The sequence below is a fragment of the Mustelus asterias genome, chromosome 16 (genome assembly GCF_964213995.1).
Source record: "Mustelus asterias chromosome 16, sMusAst1.hap1.1, whole genome shotgun sequence".
NCBI classification, from domain to species: domain Eukaryota; kingdom Metazoa; phylum Chordata; class Chondrichthyes; order Carcharhiniformes; family Triakidae; genus Mustelus; species Mustelus asterias.
This window is the reverse complement of record NC_135816.1, coordinates 19,774,886-19,791,215: the sequence shown is the minus strand read 5'-3', so window position 1 is coordinate 19,791,215 and position 16,330 is coordinate 19,774,886. Positions and strand designations below refer to the sequence as shown.

At 44.7% G+C, this 16,330-nt stretch overlaps 1 protein-coding gene across 1 annotated transcript in view; it reads left to right on the top strand.

The window, feature by feature from the left end:
* LOC144505047 (vascular endothelial growth factor C-like) overlaps window positions 1–16,069 on the top strand; it is a 67,334-nt gene extending 51,265 nt beyond the window's left edge. The window contains exons 3-7 of the mRNA XM_078230755.1: window positions 1,288–1,478; window positions 7,226–7,377; window positions 13,217–13,329; window positions 14,028–14,364; window positions 15,890–16,069. Of these exons, the coding sequence (XP_078086881.1) occupies window positions 1,288–1,478; window positions 7,226–7,377; window positions 13,217–13,329; window positions 14,028–14,364; window positions 15,890–16,007 (911 nt within the window). The 3' untranslated portion in view covers window positions 16,008–16,069. The remainder of the gene's footprint in view (window positions 1–1,287; window positions 1,479–7,225; window positions 7,378–13,216; window positions 13,330–14,027; window positions 14,365–15,889) is intronic.
* Window positions 16,070–16,330: the final 261 nt, after the last annotated feature.

Genomic DNA, 16,330 nt, shown 5'->3' with positions numbered 1-16,330 from the left:
AGTAGTGTGGGAAAATGTGAAATTGTCCACTTTGGAAGGGCAAATTAAAAAAAGAGGTATATTATCTAAACAGTGAAACATTGCAGAGCTCTGAGATACAGAGGGATCTGAGTGCCCTGGTACATGAATCACAAAATGTTCGTATGCAGGTGCGGCAGCTAGCAAATCAGCAAAGTTTATTGCAAGGGAAATTGAATACAAGAGTCATGTTTCAGTTATACAAGGCATTGGTGAGACCACATCTGCAAAATATGTATATAGTATTGGTCTCCTTGTTTAAGGAAAGATGTAAATGCATTAGAAGCAGTTCAGAGAAGGTTTACTAGATTAATGCCTGGGATTGGTGGGTTGTCTTTTGAGGAAAGGTTGGACAGGCTTGGCTTATACCTGCTGGAGTTTAGAAGAATAAGAGGCGACTTGATCCTGAGGGGACTTGACGGGATGAATGTGGAAAAATATGGAAAGAGGTCACCCATTTAGGATAGAGGTAAGGAAATTTTTTCTCTCTCAGATTTTGAGAGACTTTGGAATTCTCTTCCTCAAAAAGTGGGTGTGGCAGAACCCTTGAATATCTTTAAGGCAGAGGTAGACAGATTCTTGATAAACAAGGGGCTGGAAGGTCATCAGGGGAGGCAGGAATGTGAAGATGAGGTTCAAATCTGATTTTATTGACTGGTGGAGCAGGCTTGAGGGGCCGAGTGGCCTACTCCTGCTCCTTATTCATATGTTCATATCAGCTAAGACACGCTGTTATTGTCCAGGACAATTCCAACAGATGAATAAAGATGAGAACCAGCTGGCAGATGCATCCAAAGCACCTCTCCATCCTTGAAGATGGGAAATAGTGCCTGATTTCACATTTTAAAAAAAATTGCAATAGTGGGAAGGCAGTATTTTAGAATCAATTCTGTTTGTGATGAGACCCAAAGAGTTGACTCAGTGTGTTATGTGTGATCTGATAAATGATCACTGGAAGTTTTTTCAAACAAAAGCAACAACTTGTGTTTAAGTAACAATTTCGTGGTACACCACAGAGATGTAATGGGACAAAACACATCATTAAAGTACATCAGACCTGGTATGGAACTGTGACAAGATCAACCATTTTGGAAGGTATTTTAAAACACAGTTGAAGTATAACTTGGCAAGACATTTTGTTATTAATAGCCTTTGCCTTTCCCCATCAAAGACCTAACTCATGCAAACTATCTACTGTTGTCAGTGTCCTTTTATTTAAATGCACGTTTCTCAATAAGCAACTAATAACGAAACCAAATCATTTGACAGATGTTGAACTTGAATGGGAAAAGACTCAGTGTAAGCCTAGAGAAGTGTGCTTGGATGTGGGGAAAGAGCTTGGGACTGCAACAAACAAGTTCTACAAACCTCCCTGTGTGTCTATCCACAGATGTGGAGGCTGCTGCAATAGTGAGGGACTGCAGTGCGTAAACATCAGTACTTCGTACGTGAGTAAGACGGTAAGTAACTCTTCCTACCCGGTGACTTTGAAATCTTGTGTTGCTCGACTTCCCTGTCTGAAATATTTGTTCAGTGTTGACCTGCAAGGGGCAGAGCAGCCAAATCACTAGTTAGACAAGAGGAGGGACAGAAACTAGGGATTAAATAGATACTGCAGGAGTTATTGAGCTGGGTGGCACAGTGGTTAGCACTGCTGCCTTACAGCGCCAAGGTTCGATTCCCGGCTTTGATCAATGTCTGTGTGCAGTTTGCACGTTCTTCTTGTGTCTGCATGTGTTTCCTCCCACAGTCCAAAGATGCGCGCTTTAGGTGGATTGGCCATGCGAAATTAACCCTTAGTCAGGGGGACTAGCTAAGGTAAACGCATGGGTTATGAGGATTGGGCCTGGATGGGATTGTGGTTGGTGCAGACTCGATGAGCCGAATGGCCTCCTTCTGTATTGTAGGGATTCTACGATTCTACAATAATGAAAGCTTGAAAGAGCTAATAAGATCACAGCTTTTGCATTATGAGCCTGCTTTACTGTTTTTAAATTTTGGGGGATAATTTGGAGGTTGGGCAACAATGTAAATATTGATTCAGTAGCCCGATATACATCTCTCTCCATCGAAGTCCATCGACATTAAAAGCGGGAGAGATGAATAACAGACAGCTAGTATTGCCCAGCGAAAATTAGCCCTTTTTTGTTTTGTTCTTGCATTTTTTTTCAGGTGAGTTGGTGGTCGAGTGGATTCTTCTCCTCTCCCCTTTGAGTCCTCATATGGAGTATGCATGGTGCAAAGAGCCAGACTGGCCCTGCAACTGGCTGGCCCTGAGCTAACCAACAAGAAGGAAAAACACACTTGAACGTGTTCTCGCAAATCGATTTGCCATAGAGGCAACTGCCCACGTCAGTATTGATGTGGAGATGCCGGCGTTGGATTGAGGTGGGCACAGTGAGAAGTCTCACAACACCAGGTTAAAGTCCAGCAGGTTTATTTGGCATCACAAGTTGATGAAGGAGCAGCGCTCCGAGAGCTCGTGATTCCAAATAAACCTGTTGGACTTTAACCTAGTGTTGCCAGACTTCTTACCATGTCAGTATTGGTTGGAATTATCACCAGACAGTTCTTAAGGAGATCAAGTTCGATCTCCGCACTGGGGATACCTTCCAGCGTTTAGTGTGGGACTACCCTCATGCTAAAAGAAATGGAATCACAGCAGATCTAGCAACTCAAAATTGGACATTCATGAGGTGCTGCAGATCATCAGCAGCAGAATTATATTCAACCACAATCTACAACCTCACAAGACCAAAAGAAATAGGAACAGGAATTGGCCATTCAGCCCTTTGAGCCTGGTGAACAATTTAATAAGATCACAGCTGATCTAACACTCACTAAGTCCACTTTCCTGCCTCATCTCCATAACCCTTAATTCTCCTACTGATTAAAAACCTGATCAATCTCAGCCTTGAAAATGTTCAAGGACTTGACCTCCAAAGCTTCCTGAGCTAAAGAATTCCAAAGATTCATCACTCCTTAAGAGAAGAAATTCTTCCTCAAATTCATCTTAAATGAGCACCCACTGTGCTCATATGGCTTGGAATATTCCTCACTCTAGTTACCATCACGCCATAGGGCCAAAGCTGATTCAATGAGGAATGTGAGAGAGCATGCCAGGAGGAGTACTAGGCACAGTGAGGTGCCAACTCAGCAACAAGCTACTCATTGATACTCAGTTTGGATTCTGCTTGACCCACTTAGCTGCAGATCTCACTCCAGCTTTGGTCCATACATAGACAAAAAAGCTGAACTCCAGAGGTGAAGTGAGAGTGATTGCCCTTGACATCAAGGCAATATTTGTCCAAAGGTGACAACAAGGAGCCCTATCAAAATGGAAGTCAACGGGAATCAGAGGAAAACTCTCCACTGGTTCGAGTCATGTTTAGCACAAAGAAAGTTGGTTGTGGCTGCTGGAGACCAATCATCACAATTTTGGGACATCATTCAGGGTCATATCTTCGGCCCAACCATCTTCAACTGCTTCATCAATGGCTTTCCCTCCACCATAAGGTCAGAAGTGGGGATGTTTGTTGATGACTGCATAATGTTTTTTAAAAATTTATTTATGGGATGTGGACATCAATGGTTAGACCAACATTTTTATTGCCCATCCCTGAAAAGCTGGTGGTGAGCTGCCTTCTTGAACAACTGCAGTCAGTCAGGTTAGGGAGGGAATTCCAGGATTTTGACCCAGCAACAGTGAAGGAATGGCAATGTATTTCAAGGTCAGGATGGTCCGTGACTTGGAGGAGAACCTCTAGGTGGTGGTGTTCTCATGTGTCTGCTACCCTTGTCCTTCTAGATGGTAGTGGTCGTGGGTTTGGAAGATGCTGCTGAAGGAACCTTGGTGAGTTACTTGTGGTGAAAATGTTACATGCCACTTATCAGCCCAAGCTTGGATAATATCCAGGTCTTGCTGCATTTGGACACGGAGTGCTTCAGTTGCTGGAGTCACAAATGGTGCTGAATGTTGTGCAATCATCAGTGAACAACCCCACTTCCGACTTTATGATGGAGAGAAAGTCATTGATGAAACAGCTAAAGATGGTTAGGCCTAAGACACTACCCTGAGGCACTCCAGCAGTGATGTCCTGGGACTGAGATGATTGACCTCCAATCACATCCATTTTCCTTTGTGTGAGCTATGACTCCAACCCCCTGATTCCCATTGATTCCAGTTTTGCTAGGGCTCCTTGATACCCTAGTGGGTCAAATGCTGCCTTGATGTCGAGGGCAGTCACTCTTACCTCACCTCTGAGGTTCAGCTCTTTTTCCATGTATGAACCAAGGCTGTAATGAGGTCTAGAGCTGAGTGACCCTCGTGGAACCTAAAATGGCTGTCACTGAACAGGTTATTGTTGAGTTGCTGCTTGATAGCACTGTTGGTGACCTGTTCCATCACTTCACTGATGATCAAGAGTAGACTGACGGGGTGGTAATTGGTTGGGTTGGATCTGTCCTGCTTCTTGTGTACAGGACCTACCTCAGCAAATTAGCACAGTGCCGGGTAGATGCCAGTGTTGTAGCTATACTGGAACAGCTTGGCTAGGGGCGCAGAAAGTTCTGGACCACAAGTCTCCAGTACTATTGCTGGAATATTGTCAGGGCCCATAGCCTTTGCAGTATCCAGTACTTTCAGTTGTTTTTTGACATCACTTGGAGTGAATTGAATTGGCTGAAGAATGGCATGTGTGATGCTGGAGACCTGGGGAGGAGGCCAAGATGGATCATCCACTCAGCACTTCTATCTGAAGATTGTTGTGAATGTTTCAATGTTATCATTTGCACTGATGTGTTGGGCTCTTCCATCATTGAAGACGAATATATTTGCGGAGCTTCCCCCTCCAGTGAGTTGTTCAATTATTCACCACCATTCACGGCTGGATGTGGCAGGACTGCAGAACTTAAATCTGATGCACCGGTTGTGGGATTGTTAGCTCTGTCCATTACTTGCTGTTTGGTACGCAAGTCGCCCTGTATTGCAGCTTCGCCAGGTTGGCACTTCATTTTTAGGTATGCCTGGTGTTGCTCTTGGCATGTCCTCCTGAACTCTTCATTGAACCAGGATTGATTCCCTGCTTGGTGGTAATGGTAGAGTGGGGGATATGAGGTTACAGATTGTAGTTGAGTACAATTCTGCTGCTGCTGATGGCCCACAGTGCTTCATTGATGCCCAGTGTTGAGTTTCTAAGTCTGTTTGAAGTTTATCCCATTTAGCAGGAAGCCACACCACACAATGGAGAGTATCTTCAATGTGAAGATGGTATTTTGCCTCCACAAGGACTGTGCGGTAGTCACTCCTACCAATGGTGTCATGGACAGATGCATTTGTGGCAGGCAGATTGGTAAAGATGAGGTCAAATATGTTTTTCCCTCTTGTTGATTCCCTCACCAGCCCTAGTCTAGCTTTAGGACCCAGCCAGCTTGGTCTGTGGTGATGCTATGGAGCCACTCTTGGTGATTGACATTGAGGCGTCCCACCCAGAATACATTCTGTGGCTTTGCCGCTCTCAGTGCTTACTCCAAATGGGGTTTAAGATGGAGTAGTACCATTTGCAGCTCCTCAGAAACTGAAACAGTCCGTATAGAGAAAACCAGGACAACATTCAGGTTTGGGATTATAAATAGCAAGTCATATTCATGCCACACAGTGCCAGCCAATGACTATCTCTAGCAAGACAGAATATAACCACCTCCCATTGACATTCAATGGCATTATCATCACTGAAACCCCAGCACCAACATCCTTTGAATTACCATTGATCAAGAACTGAACTGGATCAGCCATATAAATACTGTGATTACAAATGCATGTCAGAAGTTGGGAATACTCGCCTCCTGACTCTTCAAAGCCTGTCCACCATTTACAAGGCACAAGTCACAAGTGTGATGGAATACTCTCCACTTGCCTGGATGGGTGCAGCTCCAACCGTAATCAAGAGGCCCAACACCATTCAAGACAGAGTGCAATGCTTGGTTGGCACACCATCCACCAGCTTAAACATTCGCCACCCCAGCAGGCCTTGGCAGTACTGTGTACCATTTACGAGATGCACTCTACCACCTTGAAGGACAAGGGCAGCTGATGCATGGAAACCCCACCACCTGCAATTTTCCCTATAAGCCATACTCTATCACTGCTTCCTTCACTGTCCCTGGATCAAAATCCTGGACCTCCTTTCCGAACAAATGTACCAATGTCACTTGGACGCAATAGTATAAGAAGGCGGTTCACCACCACTTTCTCAAACGCAGTTAGTGATGGCCAATATGTGCTGCCCTTGCCAACCTTCCCCACATCCCATGAACGAATTAAGGAAAAAAGGATCTTCCTACCCACTCAATGCTGCCATCCTGGATATAACATTTGGTTTTCACCCGTTCCAGGGCACCCAACTTACACCTACGGAAATACTGCACTTGCTGGGGAAGAGAGTGAGAGATTGGAAGGTAGCTGAGTGAGGAGAGAGATCGGCCTGTGAGGGAGAGGCAGACATGTTGAGCCAGAGGAAGTAGTCTAAAAAATAAACATTGAGATTGAGAGAACCTAAGTGCTATAGGTTAAAAATAGGCATGAAGCAGACAGGCCAGATACTCCCATGAGGTATTACAAGTGTTACACATGGTGGTGAAGGTGAATGAACATTAAAAGGTGCAGCGCCATGGGGAAATGAAAAATAGCCAGACTGAGATCAAACACCTCAAAGTGGTTGCAGAAAGTGACAGGAATATCAGAAGATATGGGATTGAAATAACAAAAGAGCGACATAAGAAAGAGCCAAATATAGTTTTCTACATGACAGAAGTGACGACATTTCAAAAAATTCTTAATTGGCTGTAACGTTGTTTGAAACATCTGGTAGTCATGAAAAGAGCTATGTAAATACAAGCCTTTCTCAAAGAAAAAAAAACACCCATATAAATCATGAGGCAGAAAGGAAATCTGAGAGCAAAGAAATACATGTCAGGAGAGTGTGAAAGACAGGGGACAGAGAGAAAATCGCAGATCAGTACAAAGGAGTGGGGTGTATTGAACTCATGTGGAGCAATGGCACAGAAGGTCGATTGGCACTTAGGGCAAGTGCCTTCACTTCACATCAAAACGAACACTGTCGCCTTGCTTAGTGTTACTTAACTGGCTGTTTTCTGGGTTCATTTTGGTTTCATCATTATAGAAGGAGTTTGTGTTTTCTTCCTCTAGTTGATCGAGATCACTCTACCACGAGTGGGATTTTCCAAGCTGGTGATGATCAGTTTCATTAATCATACGGCCTGCACCTGTCAGCCCAAGCGCGACACCTTCGGACGCTCCCACTCGATTATCAGACGTTCCTTTCACATTTCCCAAAATGGGTAAGGATTTGTGTGACCGTATCATGTCGGGGTCAAGTCTCAGTATTTCAGCTTCTCCGGGCGATCGCTGGTGGGCTGGAGGGTACTTCAGGCAATAACCACTCAGCCAGCTGCAACAGAATCACAGACGATGGGAGTGAAACTCAAACCATGTGATACCAAAAGAGAAAATGCTGGAAAATCTCAACAGGTCTGGTAGCATCTCTAAGGAGAGAAAAGAGCTGACGTTTCGAATCCAGATGATCCAGCTTTGACAAAGGGTCATCTGGACTCAAAACATTAGCTCTTTTCTCTCCTTACAGATGCTGCCAGACCTGTTGAGATTTTCCAGCATTTTCTCTTTTGGTTTCAGATGTCAGCATCCGCAGTAATTTGTTTTTATCAAACCATGTGATGTCTTTCATTGGCATCAAATTGTGTATGTGAAGGATATTCATTGGTCTCAATTCTCATCCTTAGGCATTTCTGGTTTCACCTGAATTCTACCTGAAGCTGGTGAAATTCTTCTTTATATGTGCCAATAAGTCCTAAAGACATCATCAGGTAGTCGACTGTGATTTGAGCCTGATTTAGCCTGAGTGGGGCTGTGGCTGCAGCTTCCTTCACTGGCTGAAGCCAGCGTGAGTCTTCCTCTAAGTCCCACATGGAAAGTGTAGGCCACACTTATCTGGAGGTGCCAACCATCCTCTCCCCCTCTACAAAACCCCAGAGCACCATTAATCTCATCATCCTTGTACTGGCCTGTGGAGTAAAGGGTTAACATAAGGAGTACCCGATACCAATGTAACTATGAGGCGGTGTCATATGAGTAAGTAACTAAGATTGAGTGGGGGGGCAGATGTACAATTTCGTGGAGATGTATACATATGAACAAATGTTTTTTATGAATTACAGTATTTTTAGGATAACAGGCAAGCCCCAAAGAAACCCCATATAGACCCCAAACCTCTGCCCTGGGGCCAAAATGGCAGCCTCTGTGATACCCGATTTGAGCATCTGGCCACATGCTACCAGACAACTTGCTGTCTGTTGTGATCAGGACATTTTGCTCATTACTGAAGCCCAGCCTTTAAAATTGGGTGGGTCTTTTACAGATGCTCTCAAACAGGCTGGCTGTTCGTTAAGCCAAGGAGATAAAAGCTCACTAAATATTGAGTTAAAAGGGCTTATTTCAAATTGTGTTTTTGAACAATAGCACCTGCTGTATGTGTTGCGAGATGTGTTACATAGAAACTGGAATCAGGAAGAGGCCATTCACCCTTCGAGCCTGCTCTGCCATTCATTTTGATCATGGCTGATAATCAAATATCCTGAACCCACCTTGCCACCAGCCCCCACCCTCCCACCCTCCTGTTCTATCTTGAAGGGAAGGACTCAATTCTAAGACAGACTGTAGACATACTCTGGTATCTGCTTAATACTTGTTTATTGGTATGACACCTAACAGGTTACAGAGTAGGCATGTTGCACTTGGAATGATTACAACCCTTCACTCTCTCTACTCCCTGACTGACTAGTGTTAGTGGTACGTCATCATCCACATCATATATTAGCATGTCACATCTGTTAACCCTTTGTTTAGCGCACATTTGCATGGGTAAGGCCACTGCCCATTGGTCTACCCACTCTACAGAGTCAGGTGAAGTCTTGTGGTCATCAGAAGTTATAGCCCAATTAACCGCTCAAAGATCAGCCTCCCTCAATTAATGGACTGCTTAATCCAAAGATCATCTTTGGTCTCAGAAAGTCAGAGAGCTTCACCCACAACTATGTGATTGTGGATTAATTCATCCTTCAGTGCCCTGTATCATCGCCATCATGTTGCGAGATGGAGATATCTCAGACTCCTAGATATAGGACTTGATTCTTCAACATGCTGTAGACTACTCTGGTATCTCCTTAATACGTGTTTATTGGTACGACAGGTTACAGGTTACAGAGTCGGCATTTTCACCTCTGTCCCTTTCTCACTCTCAAGTCCAGTGCATGACTAACTAATGTCGTGGTACATCATCATTTGCGTCATATGTTAGCATGTCCTATCTGTTAACCCTTACACTGCAGTACGTAGCATACTGTCTCTGCTACAGGGCATGCTCAATAACTGCTAGTTACAATAATCACCAGCCCCAACTTTAACTCAACTTCCTGTGTACAAAGGTCAAGTCAGGAGGGGTGGGGGGGATGAAGTGGCCTCACCTCAGCATTGTGAGGTCTGGGCGATTGTAGCATCTGTCTGTCACCAGAACTGTCAGTCTCCTGTTCCATATTAGAGGGAGGGGGTTCAGGAGGGCCAGGTTAGGTGGTTTTGGGGTGAGCGGGAAGGCCGGGACAGGAACGGCCTGATCCCATTAGAGAAGTCAGAGAGAAGGAGTCTGCTTTCCTCTTTTTTGCCCTTTTTCTAGCCCTGACCCCCTCCTGCTAGGCTGGCTTGCCAGGAGACCCACAACACTTCCTCCTTTTGGACCTTTGGCATCCTGATGATGTTTATAAAATCATAGAATCCCTGCAGTGCAGAAGGAGGCCATCTGACCCATCGAGCCTGCACTGACACCAATCGCACCTATCCCTGTAACCCCATGCATTTACCCTGCTAATCCCCCTGACACTGAGGGTCAATTTTGCATGGCCTATCAAACTGGCCCGCACATCTTTGGTGTGTGGGAGGAAATCGGAGCACCTGGAGGAAACCCACGCAGACACGGGGAGAATGTGCAGACTCCACACAGTCACCCGGAATTGAACCTGGGTCCCTGGCACTGTGAGGCAGCACTGCTAACCACTGTGTCACCCACAACAACTGTTAATGGAGTCCAGTCTGCATATTTAAAACTTTTTGAGACTTCTTTCTGTGTAACACCAGCATCTCCACATCATATTTAAAAAATGATCTGGCAGGTGTTTCTCTCTGCTCAGAAGACTAGGTCAAAACTGGATCCTCCAAACAGGCAGTGGGACTTTAATGGTTAAATCTTGCATGCAATGCCAAGTGAACAGAGTTAAAGTGGTCCCCTTTTCTGTTCAATCCCAATTCTCTGTTCTCCAACCTCAGTGCGACTCTTGGTTGTAGCAATGGCCGTTACTTGCGCATTGCTGGGGGATTTTATACTTTCTTACCATTTGCATTATTTTAATTTTCCTTGATGGAAATGGAGACCTGCAGCTCACTTCCCATTGGGATTACATTAGTTGTAAATATGTTAGAATGTTTAGGGACACAGTGACTGCTGTGGCTCCGAGCCAACCTGTTACAAATGCCTTCTGCTAAAAGTCTGTTTGCAGCATACACAGATTCTCCAAGTTATTTGAATTGGACTGAATCCCTGACAGGATTGGCCATAAAGTACAACAATGGAAAACAAAGCTCTGTAAATCTAATAATCTGAATGAACTCTGAGAATTGTGCTCTGAGAGTGTGCCCAAATTTCTAGGCCATAGAATGTTACAGTGTGGAAGAAAGATGATCGGGCTGTTGTGTCTCAGCCTGCTGCCTGAAAGAGTTATTCATTTCATCCTTTCCTTTATCACTCAATCTTATTTTACTTTCTCTAACTATTTGCCGGTCTCTCTTTTAAAAGCCGCGTTGAATTCGCTTTCACCTGTGTTTCCGAAGGGTCAGAATATTTTTCCAAATCTCCTTCTGTTCGTTTAGTCTTGCTTAATGGTCATTACGTTACTGATGCACAAACTGATGGAGTCAGCTTAAACCCAATTCAATTCATCAAAACCTCTTGATTTCCATGCACTCATTAGACCACCTCTAAAACTTCATTACTCTTGTGAAAAGAACCCCAGTTTCTCCACTGCAGTTAAAAGTATTAAATTATGAGGACAGGTTGCATAGGCTAGACTTGTGTTCTTTTGAATGTCAAAGATTAAGAGGTGATTTAATTAAAGTGTCTAAGATGATTAAAGAATTTGGGGGTGGTGGCGCAGGGTTATTGTCACTAGACTCGTAATACAGCCACCCATGGTAATGCTCTGGGGACGCAGGTTCAAATTCCGTCCTGGTGAAATTTGAATTCAATAAAAAAAATCTGGAATTAAAAGTCTAACATTGACCCATTGTCATCAAAACCTATCTGATTCACTGCTGCCCTTTAGGGCAGGAAATCTGTCATTCTTACCTGACTCAGATCCACAGCAATGTGGTTGACTCTTAAATGCCCTCTTGAATGGCTCAGCAAGCCACTCAGTTCAAGGGCAATTTGGGATGGACAATAAATGCTGGCCTAGCCAGCGACGTTCAAATCCCATGAATGAATAAAAAAGAGGCGAGTCAGCATAAAGGGTGCATGAAAATTTAAAGTCACGAGTTGGTGGGTTTTCCAAAAGGTTAGTTTTAGGTATATTGCTTCGTGTGGTGCTGAACTGTATTGAGAGCTTGCTCTCCCTCTTCCAAAGATGTGCGGGTTAGGTTGATTGGCTATGCTAAAATTGCCCCTTAGTGTCCTGGGATGCATAGATTAGAAGGATTAGTGGGTAAAATATATGGGGGTAGGGCCTGGGTGGGATTGTGGTCGGTGCAGACTCGATAGGCCGAATGGCCTCTTTCTGTACTGTAGGGTTTCTATGATTCTACATTGGATTCTAGTTAAGCAGAATTTTGATTTTAAAATTCCCATTTTTTTTTCAAATCCCTCAATGACCTTGCCCTTCTATAAATCTGTAATCCCCTTCCAGCCTTCTGACCCTCCTCGATAAATGTGTTCAACAATTATTGGCTCCTTGCATACGCATATTTTAATTGCCCCACCACTGTGCTTTCAGCTGCCCTGTGCCCTAATCTCTAGAATTCCCTCCTTGAATCTGTTCGCCCCACTTTTCTTCTTTAAAACACTCTTTCGGACCTAACTCTCTCACCAAGCTTTAAGCTATCTGACCTAATATCTCTATATAGTTAATATTGCTTAATAATGGCCAGGATTTTATGGGCCCTGCCACGGTGTGTCTCCCCCTGGTGGATGCGGCAGACCATCTGAATTGCTGTTCACTTTGGTGGGATTGTAATATCACACTGGGTGGTAAAATCCTGGCTTATGATCCCCTGAAGTACCTCTGGAAGTTTTATTACATTCACGATGCTATATAAATACAAATTGTTATTGTCGACTTCGCTGATACTATCCAACATGGTGGCGAGGCTGCACAACCTGCTTCTTGTCAAGACTTAAAAAAAACCGAGCCAGGGTTCCTGCTCCAGCCTGTTGTCCAGAGACACCATCGCACAGAGTATTTGTGGATTTGGAGTAAGAACAGGATCAGCTTTGGCTGCAACGTATCCAGGGATCAATAGTTAGCTAGGGGAGGCTGTGGCATAGTGGTATTGTCACTGGATTACTAAACCAGACACCCAGGGCCTAGATTTGGGTACCTGGGTTCAAATCCCATCACGGCAGATGGTTAAAGTTGAAATCAATAAAAATCTGGAATTAAAAGTCTAATGATGGCATGAAATCTTTGTCAATTGTCGTAAAATCCCATCTGGTTCACTAATGTCCTTTAGGGAAGGAAACCTGCTGTCCTCAGGTCTGGCCTACAGGTGACTCCAGATCCACAATAGTGCGGTTGATTCACAAATGCCCTCTGAAATGGAGGGCAGTTAGGGAAGGGCAATAAATGCGGGTTTAGCCAGCGAAGCCCACATCCCATAAACAAATTTTTTAAAATCCTGACCTAGTTTGACATGGGAAGAATAACCACTTGAGTAAACGTGTGCCAGTGCCTGCGGAACTGTACTCCTGCGGAGGGACAGGATATAACCTCCTGCAGATGACAAATGTAACCGAGATCAGACCATTGGACCTGATAGCTAATTTCCAAACGTTTCTCCCCATAGGTGCGTTATGGATAACAAAACATGTCCGCACGGTCACACCTGGAATCCCCATTACTGCAGATGTGTCACCGAGCAGGAGATCTTCAACTTAGTGGCTGGAACTTCAGAACCAGGTTATCAATTTGCCTTGCTCCCCTTGTAATTTTGGTAAAGATTCATTCAGAAAGCATTTCTAAGGACACTTTCATATGCCAGAGTGCAGTCAAGAGAGGATGATCTGAACTCACTCTGTTAGCTGCGTTCCACAGTGAACATAGATACTGTGAAACCCACACAGACACTGGAAGAACATGCAGGCTCCGCACAGACAGTGACCCAAGCCGGGAATTGAACCTGGGTCCCTGGCACTGTGAGGCACAGTAAGAAGTTTAACAACTGTGAGGCAGCAGTGCTAACCACTGTGCCACCCTGCCACCCCTCTGTGGAGAGAGAACAGAGCTAACGTTTCGAGTCTGGATGACTCTTCGTCAGAGCTGAAGGCAACTGAAGATAGGTAGAGGAGACCTGATTGCACTGTTCTTGTGAGTTGCCAAATGTACATGTTGATCAGAAGTGAGAGGAGGAACAGAGAAAAGAAGCAGGATTTAGCTCTTCCTGCACACAGACCCATCTGACAGCTGAAAGAGATGTTTGCAGAAATCTAGGTGCAGATTATTATCTGCCCTCTAATGGATCATTAGGCAGGGCAGGGGTTGGGAGGGGGGGATGGGGAGTGAAAGAGGGAAGAAAAATAGAACAACAAAAAAAGATATTTATAATGATGACTGTCATATCATGGATGTTGCTGACATTTCTTTCACATTCTTGTCAGATGATAGTGAAAGTGAGATGGATGACTTTTGTGGCCCCTACATGGTATTCGATGAAGATACATGCAGCTGCATGTGCATGAACAGGCTTTCCATATCAAGCTGTGGCCCCAACAAAGAATTCAATGAGAGTACCTGCAAATGTGTTTGCAGCAACACGGAGCATCCTGGTTTTTGTGAACCGCAGAAGGAATGGGATGCGGATGCTTGTGAGTGTGTGTGCAGGAAGAACTGCCCAAAGAATCAACCCTTGAACAGTAGCAAATGCACCTGTGAATGCACAGAATCGGTGTATTCGTGCTTTCGCAAAGGGAAGAAGTTTGATCCACAGACATGCAGGTGATCACATTTTTACCAATCATTTTGTCCTCATCTGTACAACTGCCTTGAAATTATTGACAGCTTTGTGGAACAGGGAAGGCAGTGGACCTAAGCTCCTGAATCGTTGCAGGAGCTGAATGAGTTTGTCTCAGAAAGAGACATCATTGGGGTGGGTGTGAATGGGAATAAATCTTGCAGCAGCGCCAAGCCACTGTAGTGTCCAAAAGCTAATGGAAGCAGTCAGAGAACCTCAGTCTAATCAATGTGGATGTTCTGGCCCTTGTGTTCATGATAGTGTTTTTTTTATCCTGTATGGCACGGTAGCACAATGGTTCACACTGCTGCCTCACAGCGCCAGAGATCCTGGTTCAATTCTGGCCTCAGGTCACTGTCTGTGTGGAGTTTGTATGTTCTCCCCGTGTCTGCGTGGGTTTCCTCCCACACTCCAAAGATGTGTGGATTAGATTGATTGGCTATGCTGAATTGACCCTAGTGTCAGGGGATTAGCAGAGTAAATATGTGGGGTTACGGGGATAGGGCCTGGGTGGGATTGTGGTCGGTGCAGACTCAATGGGCCGAATGGCCTCCTTCTGCACTGTTGGGGTTCTATGGATTTTATAGGATGTGGACATCACTGTAAAGACCAGTATTTGTAACCCATCCTTACTGCCCTTGAGAAGGGAGTGGTGAGCCATCATCTTGAATTGCTGCAGTCCATGCGGTGTCGGTACACCCACAGTGCTGTTAGGAAAGGAGTTCCGGGATTTTCAGCCTGTGATAGTGGAGGAAAAGAGATATCGTCCCAAGTCAGAATAGTGTGTGGCTTGCAGGGCAATTTGTGGGTGAGAGGTTAGGGATAACTTCCCTGACTCGTCTTTGAAATAGTACCACGGGATCTTTTACATCCACCTGAGTGGGACCTCAAATGGCATTTTTGACAGTGCTGCACTCACTCAGTACTTCACTGGAGCGTCAGCCTTGATCTTATGCCAAAGTCCTGGAGTGGAACTTGAATCCACAATGTTCTAACTCAGGAATACAAAAACACCAGTGCCAGCCGTAAGTGTGACTAGTCACTGAAAAGTCCAAACCAACTTAAGTAGCCTTGTTCAGACATCTCACGACCGTACTGATCTGTGAAATTAACCCTCCCAAGAGCTGGGTTCAACTTTTTTAAGACACAATAATTACACCAAGTTAATCTTGCCCCCCCATCCTGCTCTCCACCCCGTCCGCCATTACAGCCGGGGGAGGGAAAGAGGGCTTGGGTGAGATACTCTGTCACAGACTCAATGGGCCGAATGTCCTCATCTGCACTGTAGGGATTTTATGATTCCAGAAGCACGATTCCAGCAGGCCACACATGGGTCATAGATTGTAAAAATAAATGTAATGATCAGATTTAAATTGCGACTAAAAATAGTTGACCCCAGTAATATTAATGCAGAGACGGGCCTGACCAACATGACTTCCTCCTGTCACTGGTTGTGTAAAATGTGTAATTTTTGTTCTCTCTCTCTTTCCCTCTGCAAACAACAAACAGGTGCTACAGGTTGCCCTGCCGAACCCAAGTGAAGCAGTGCCAATCAGGCTTTTACTTCAGTCATTATGTTTGCAGCTGCCTTCCATTATACATGAAGGAATACCAAACTGATGAGTGACACACACAACTGCTTTCTACTTTGCCTTGCTTCATTAATGAAGAACTTAACTTTTCGACCTACAGCACTTACAAAAGTACTTTTCTATTGGGATTCTACACAATCTAGTAGGTACGCTGGGCACCGAGGACATTCCTGATATACCAATGAGACATCCCGGAGAAAGTATGGTTCGTTTCTTGCACGTTTCACCCATTTTTGTGCATAACACAAGGACTGAAGCTGTTTGGTGCGGTTAGCACCGTCAAGATCACAGCAGGATATTGTCAACAACTCCCCAAAATCTCATCTCACTTCAGAACTGACTCAGTTGTGAGGTGGAA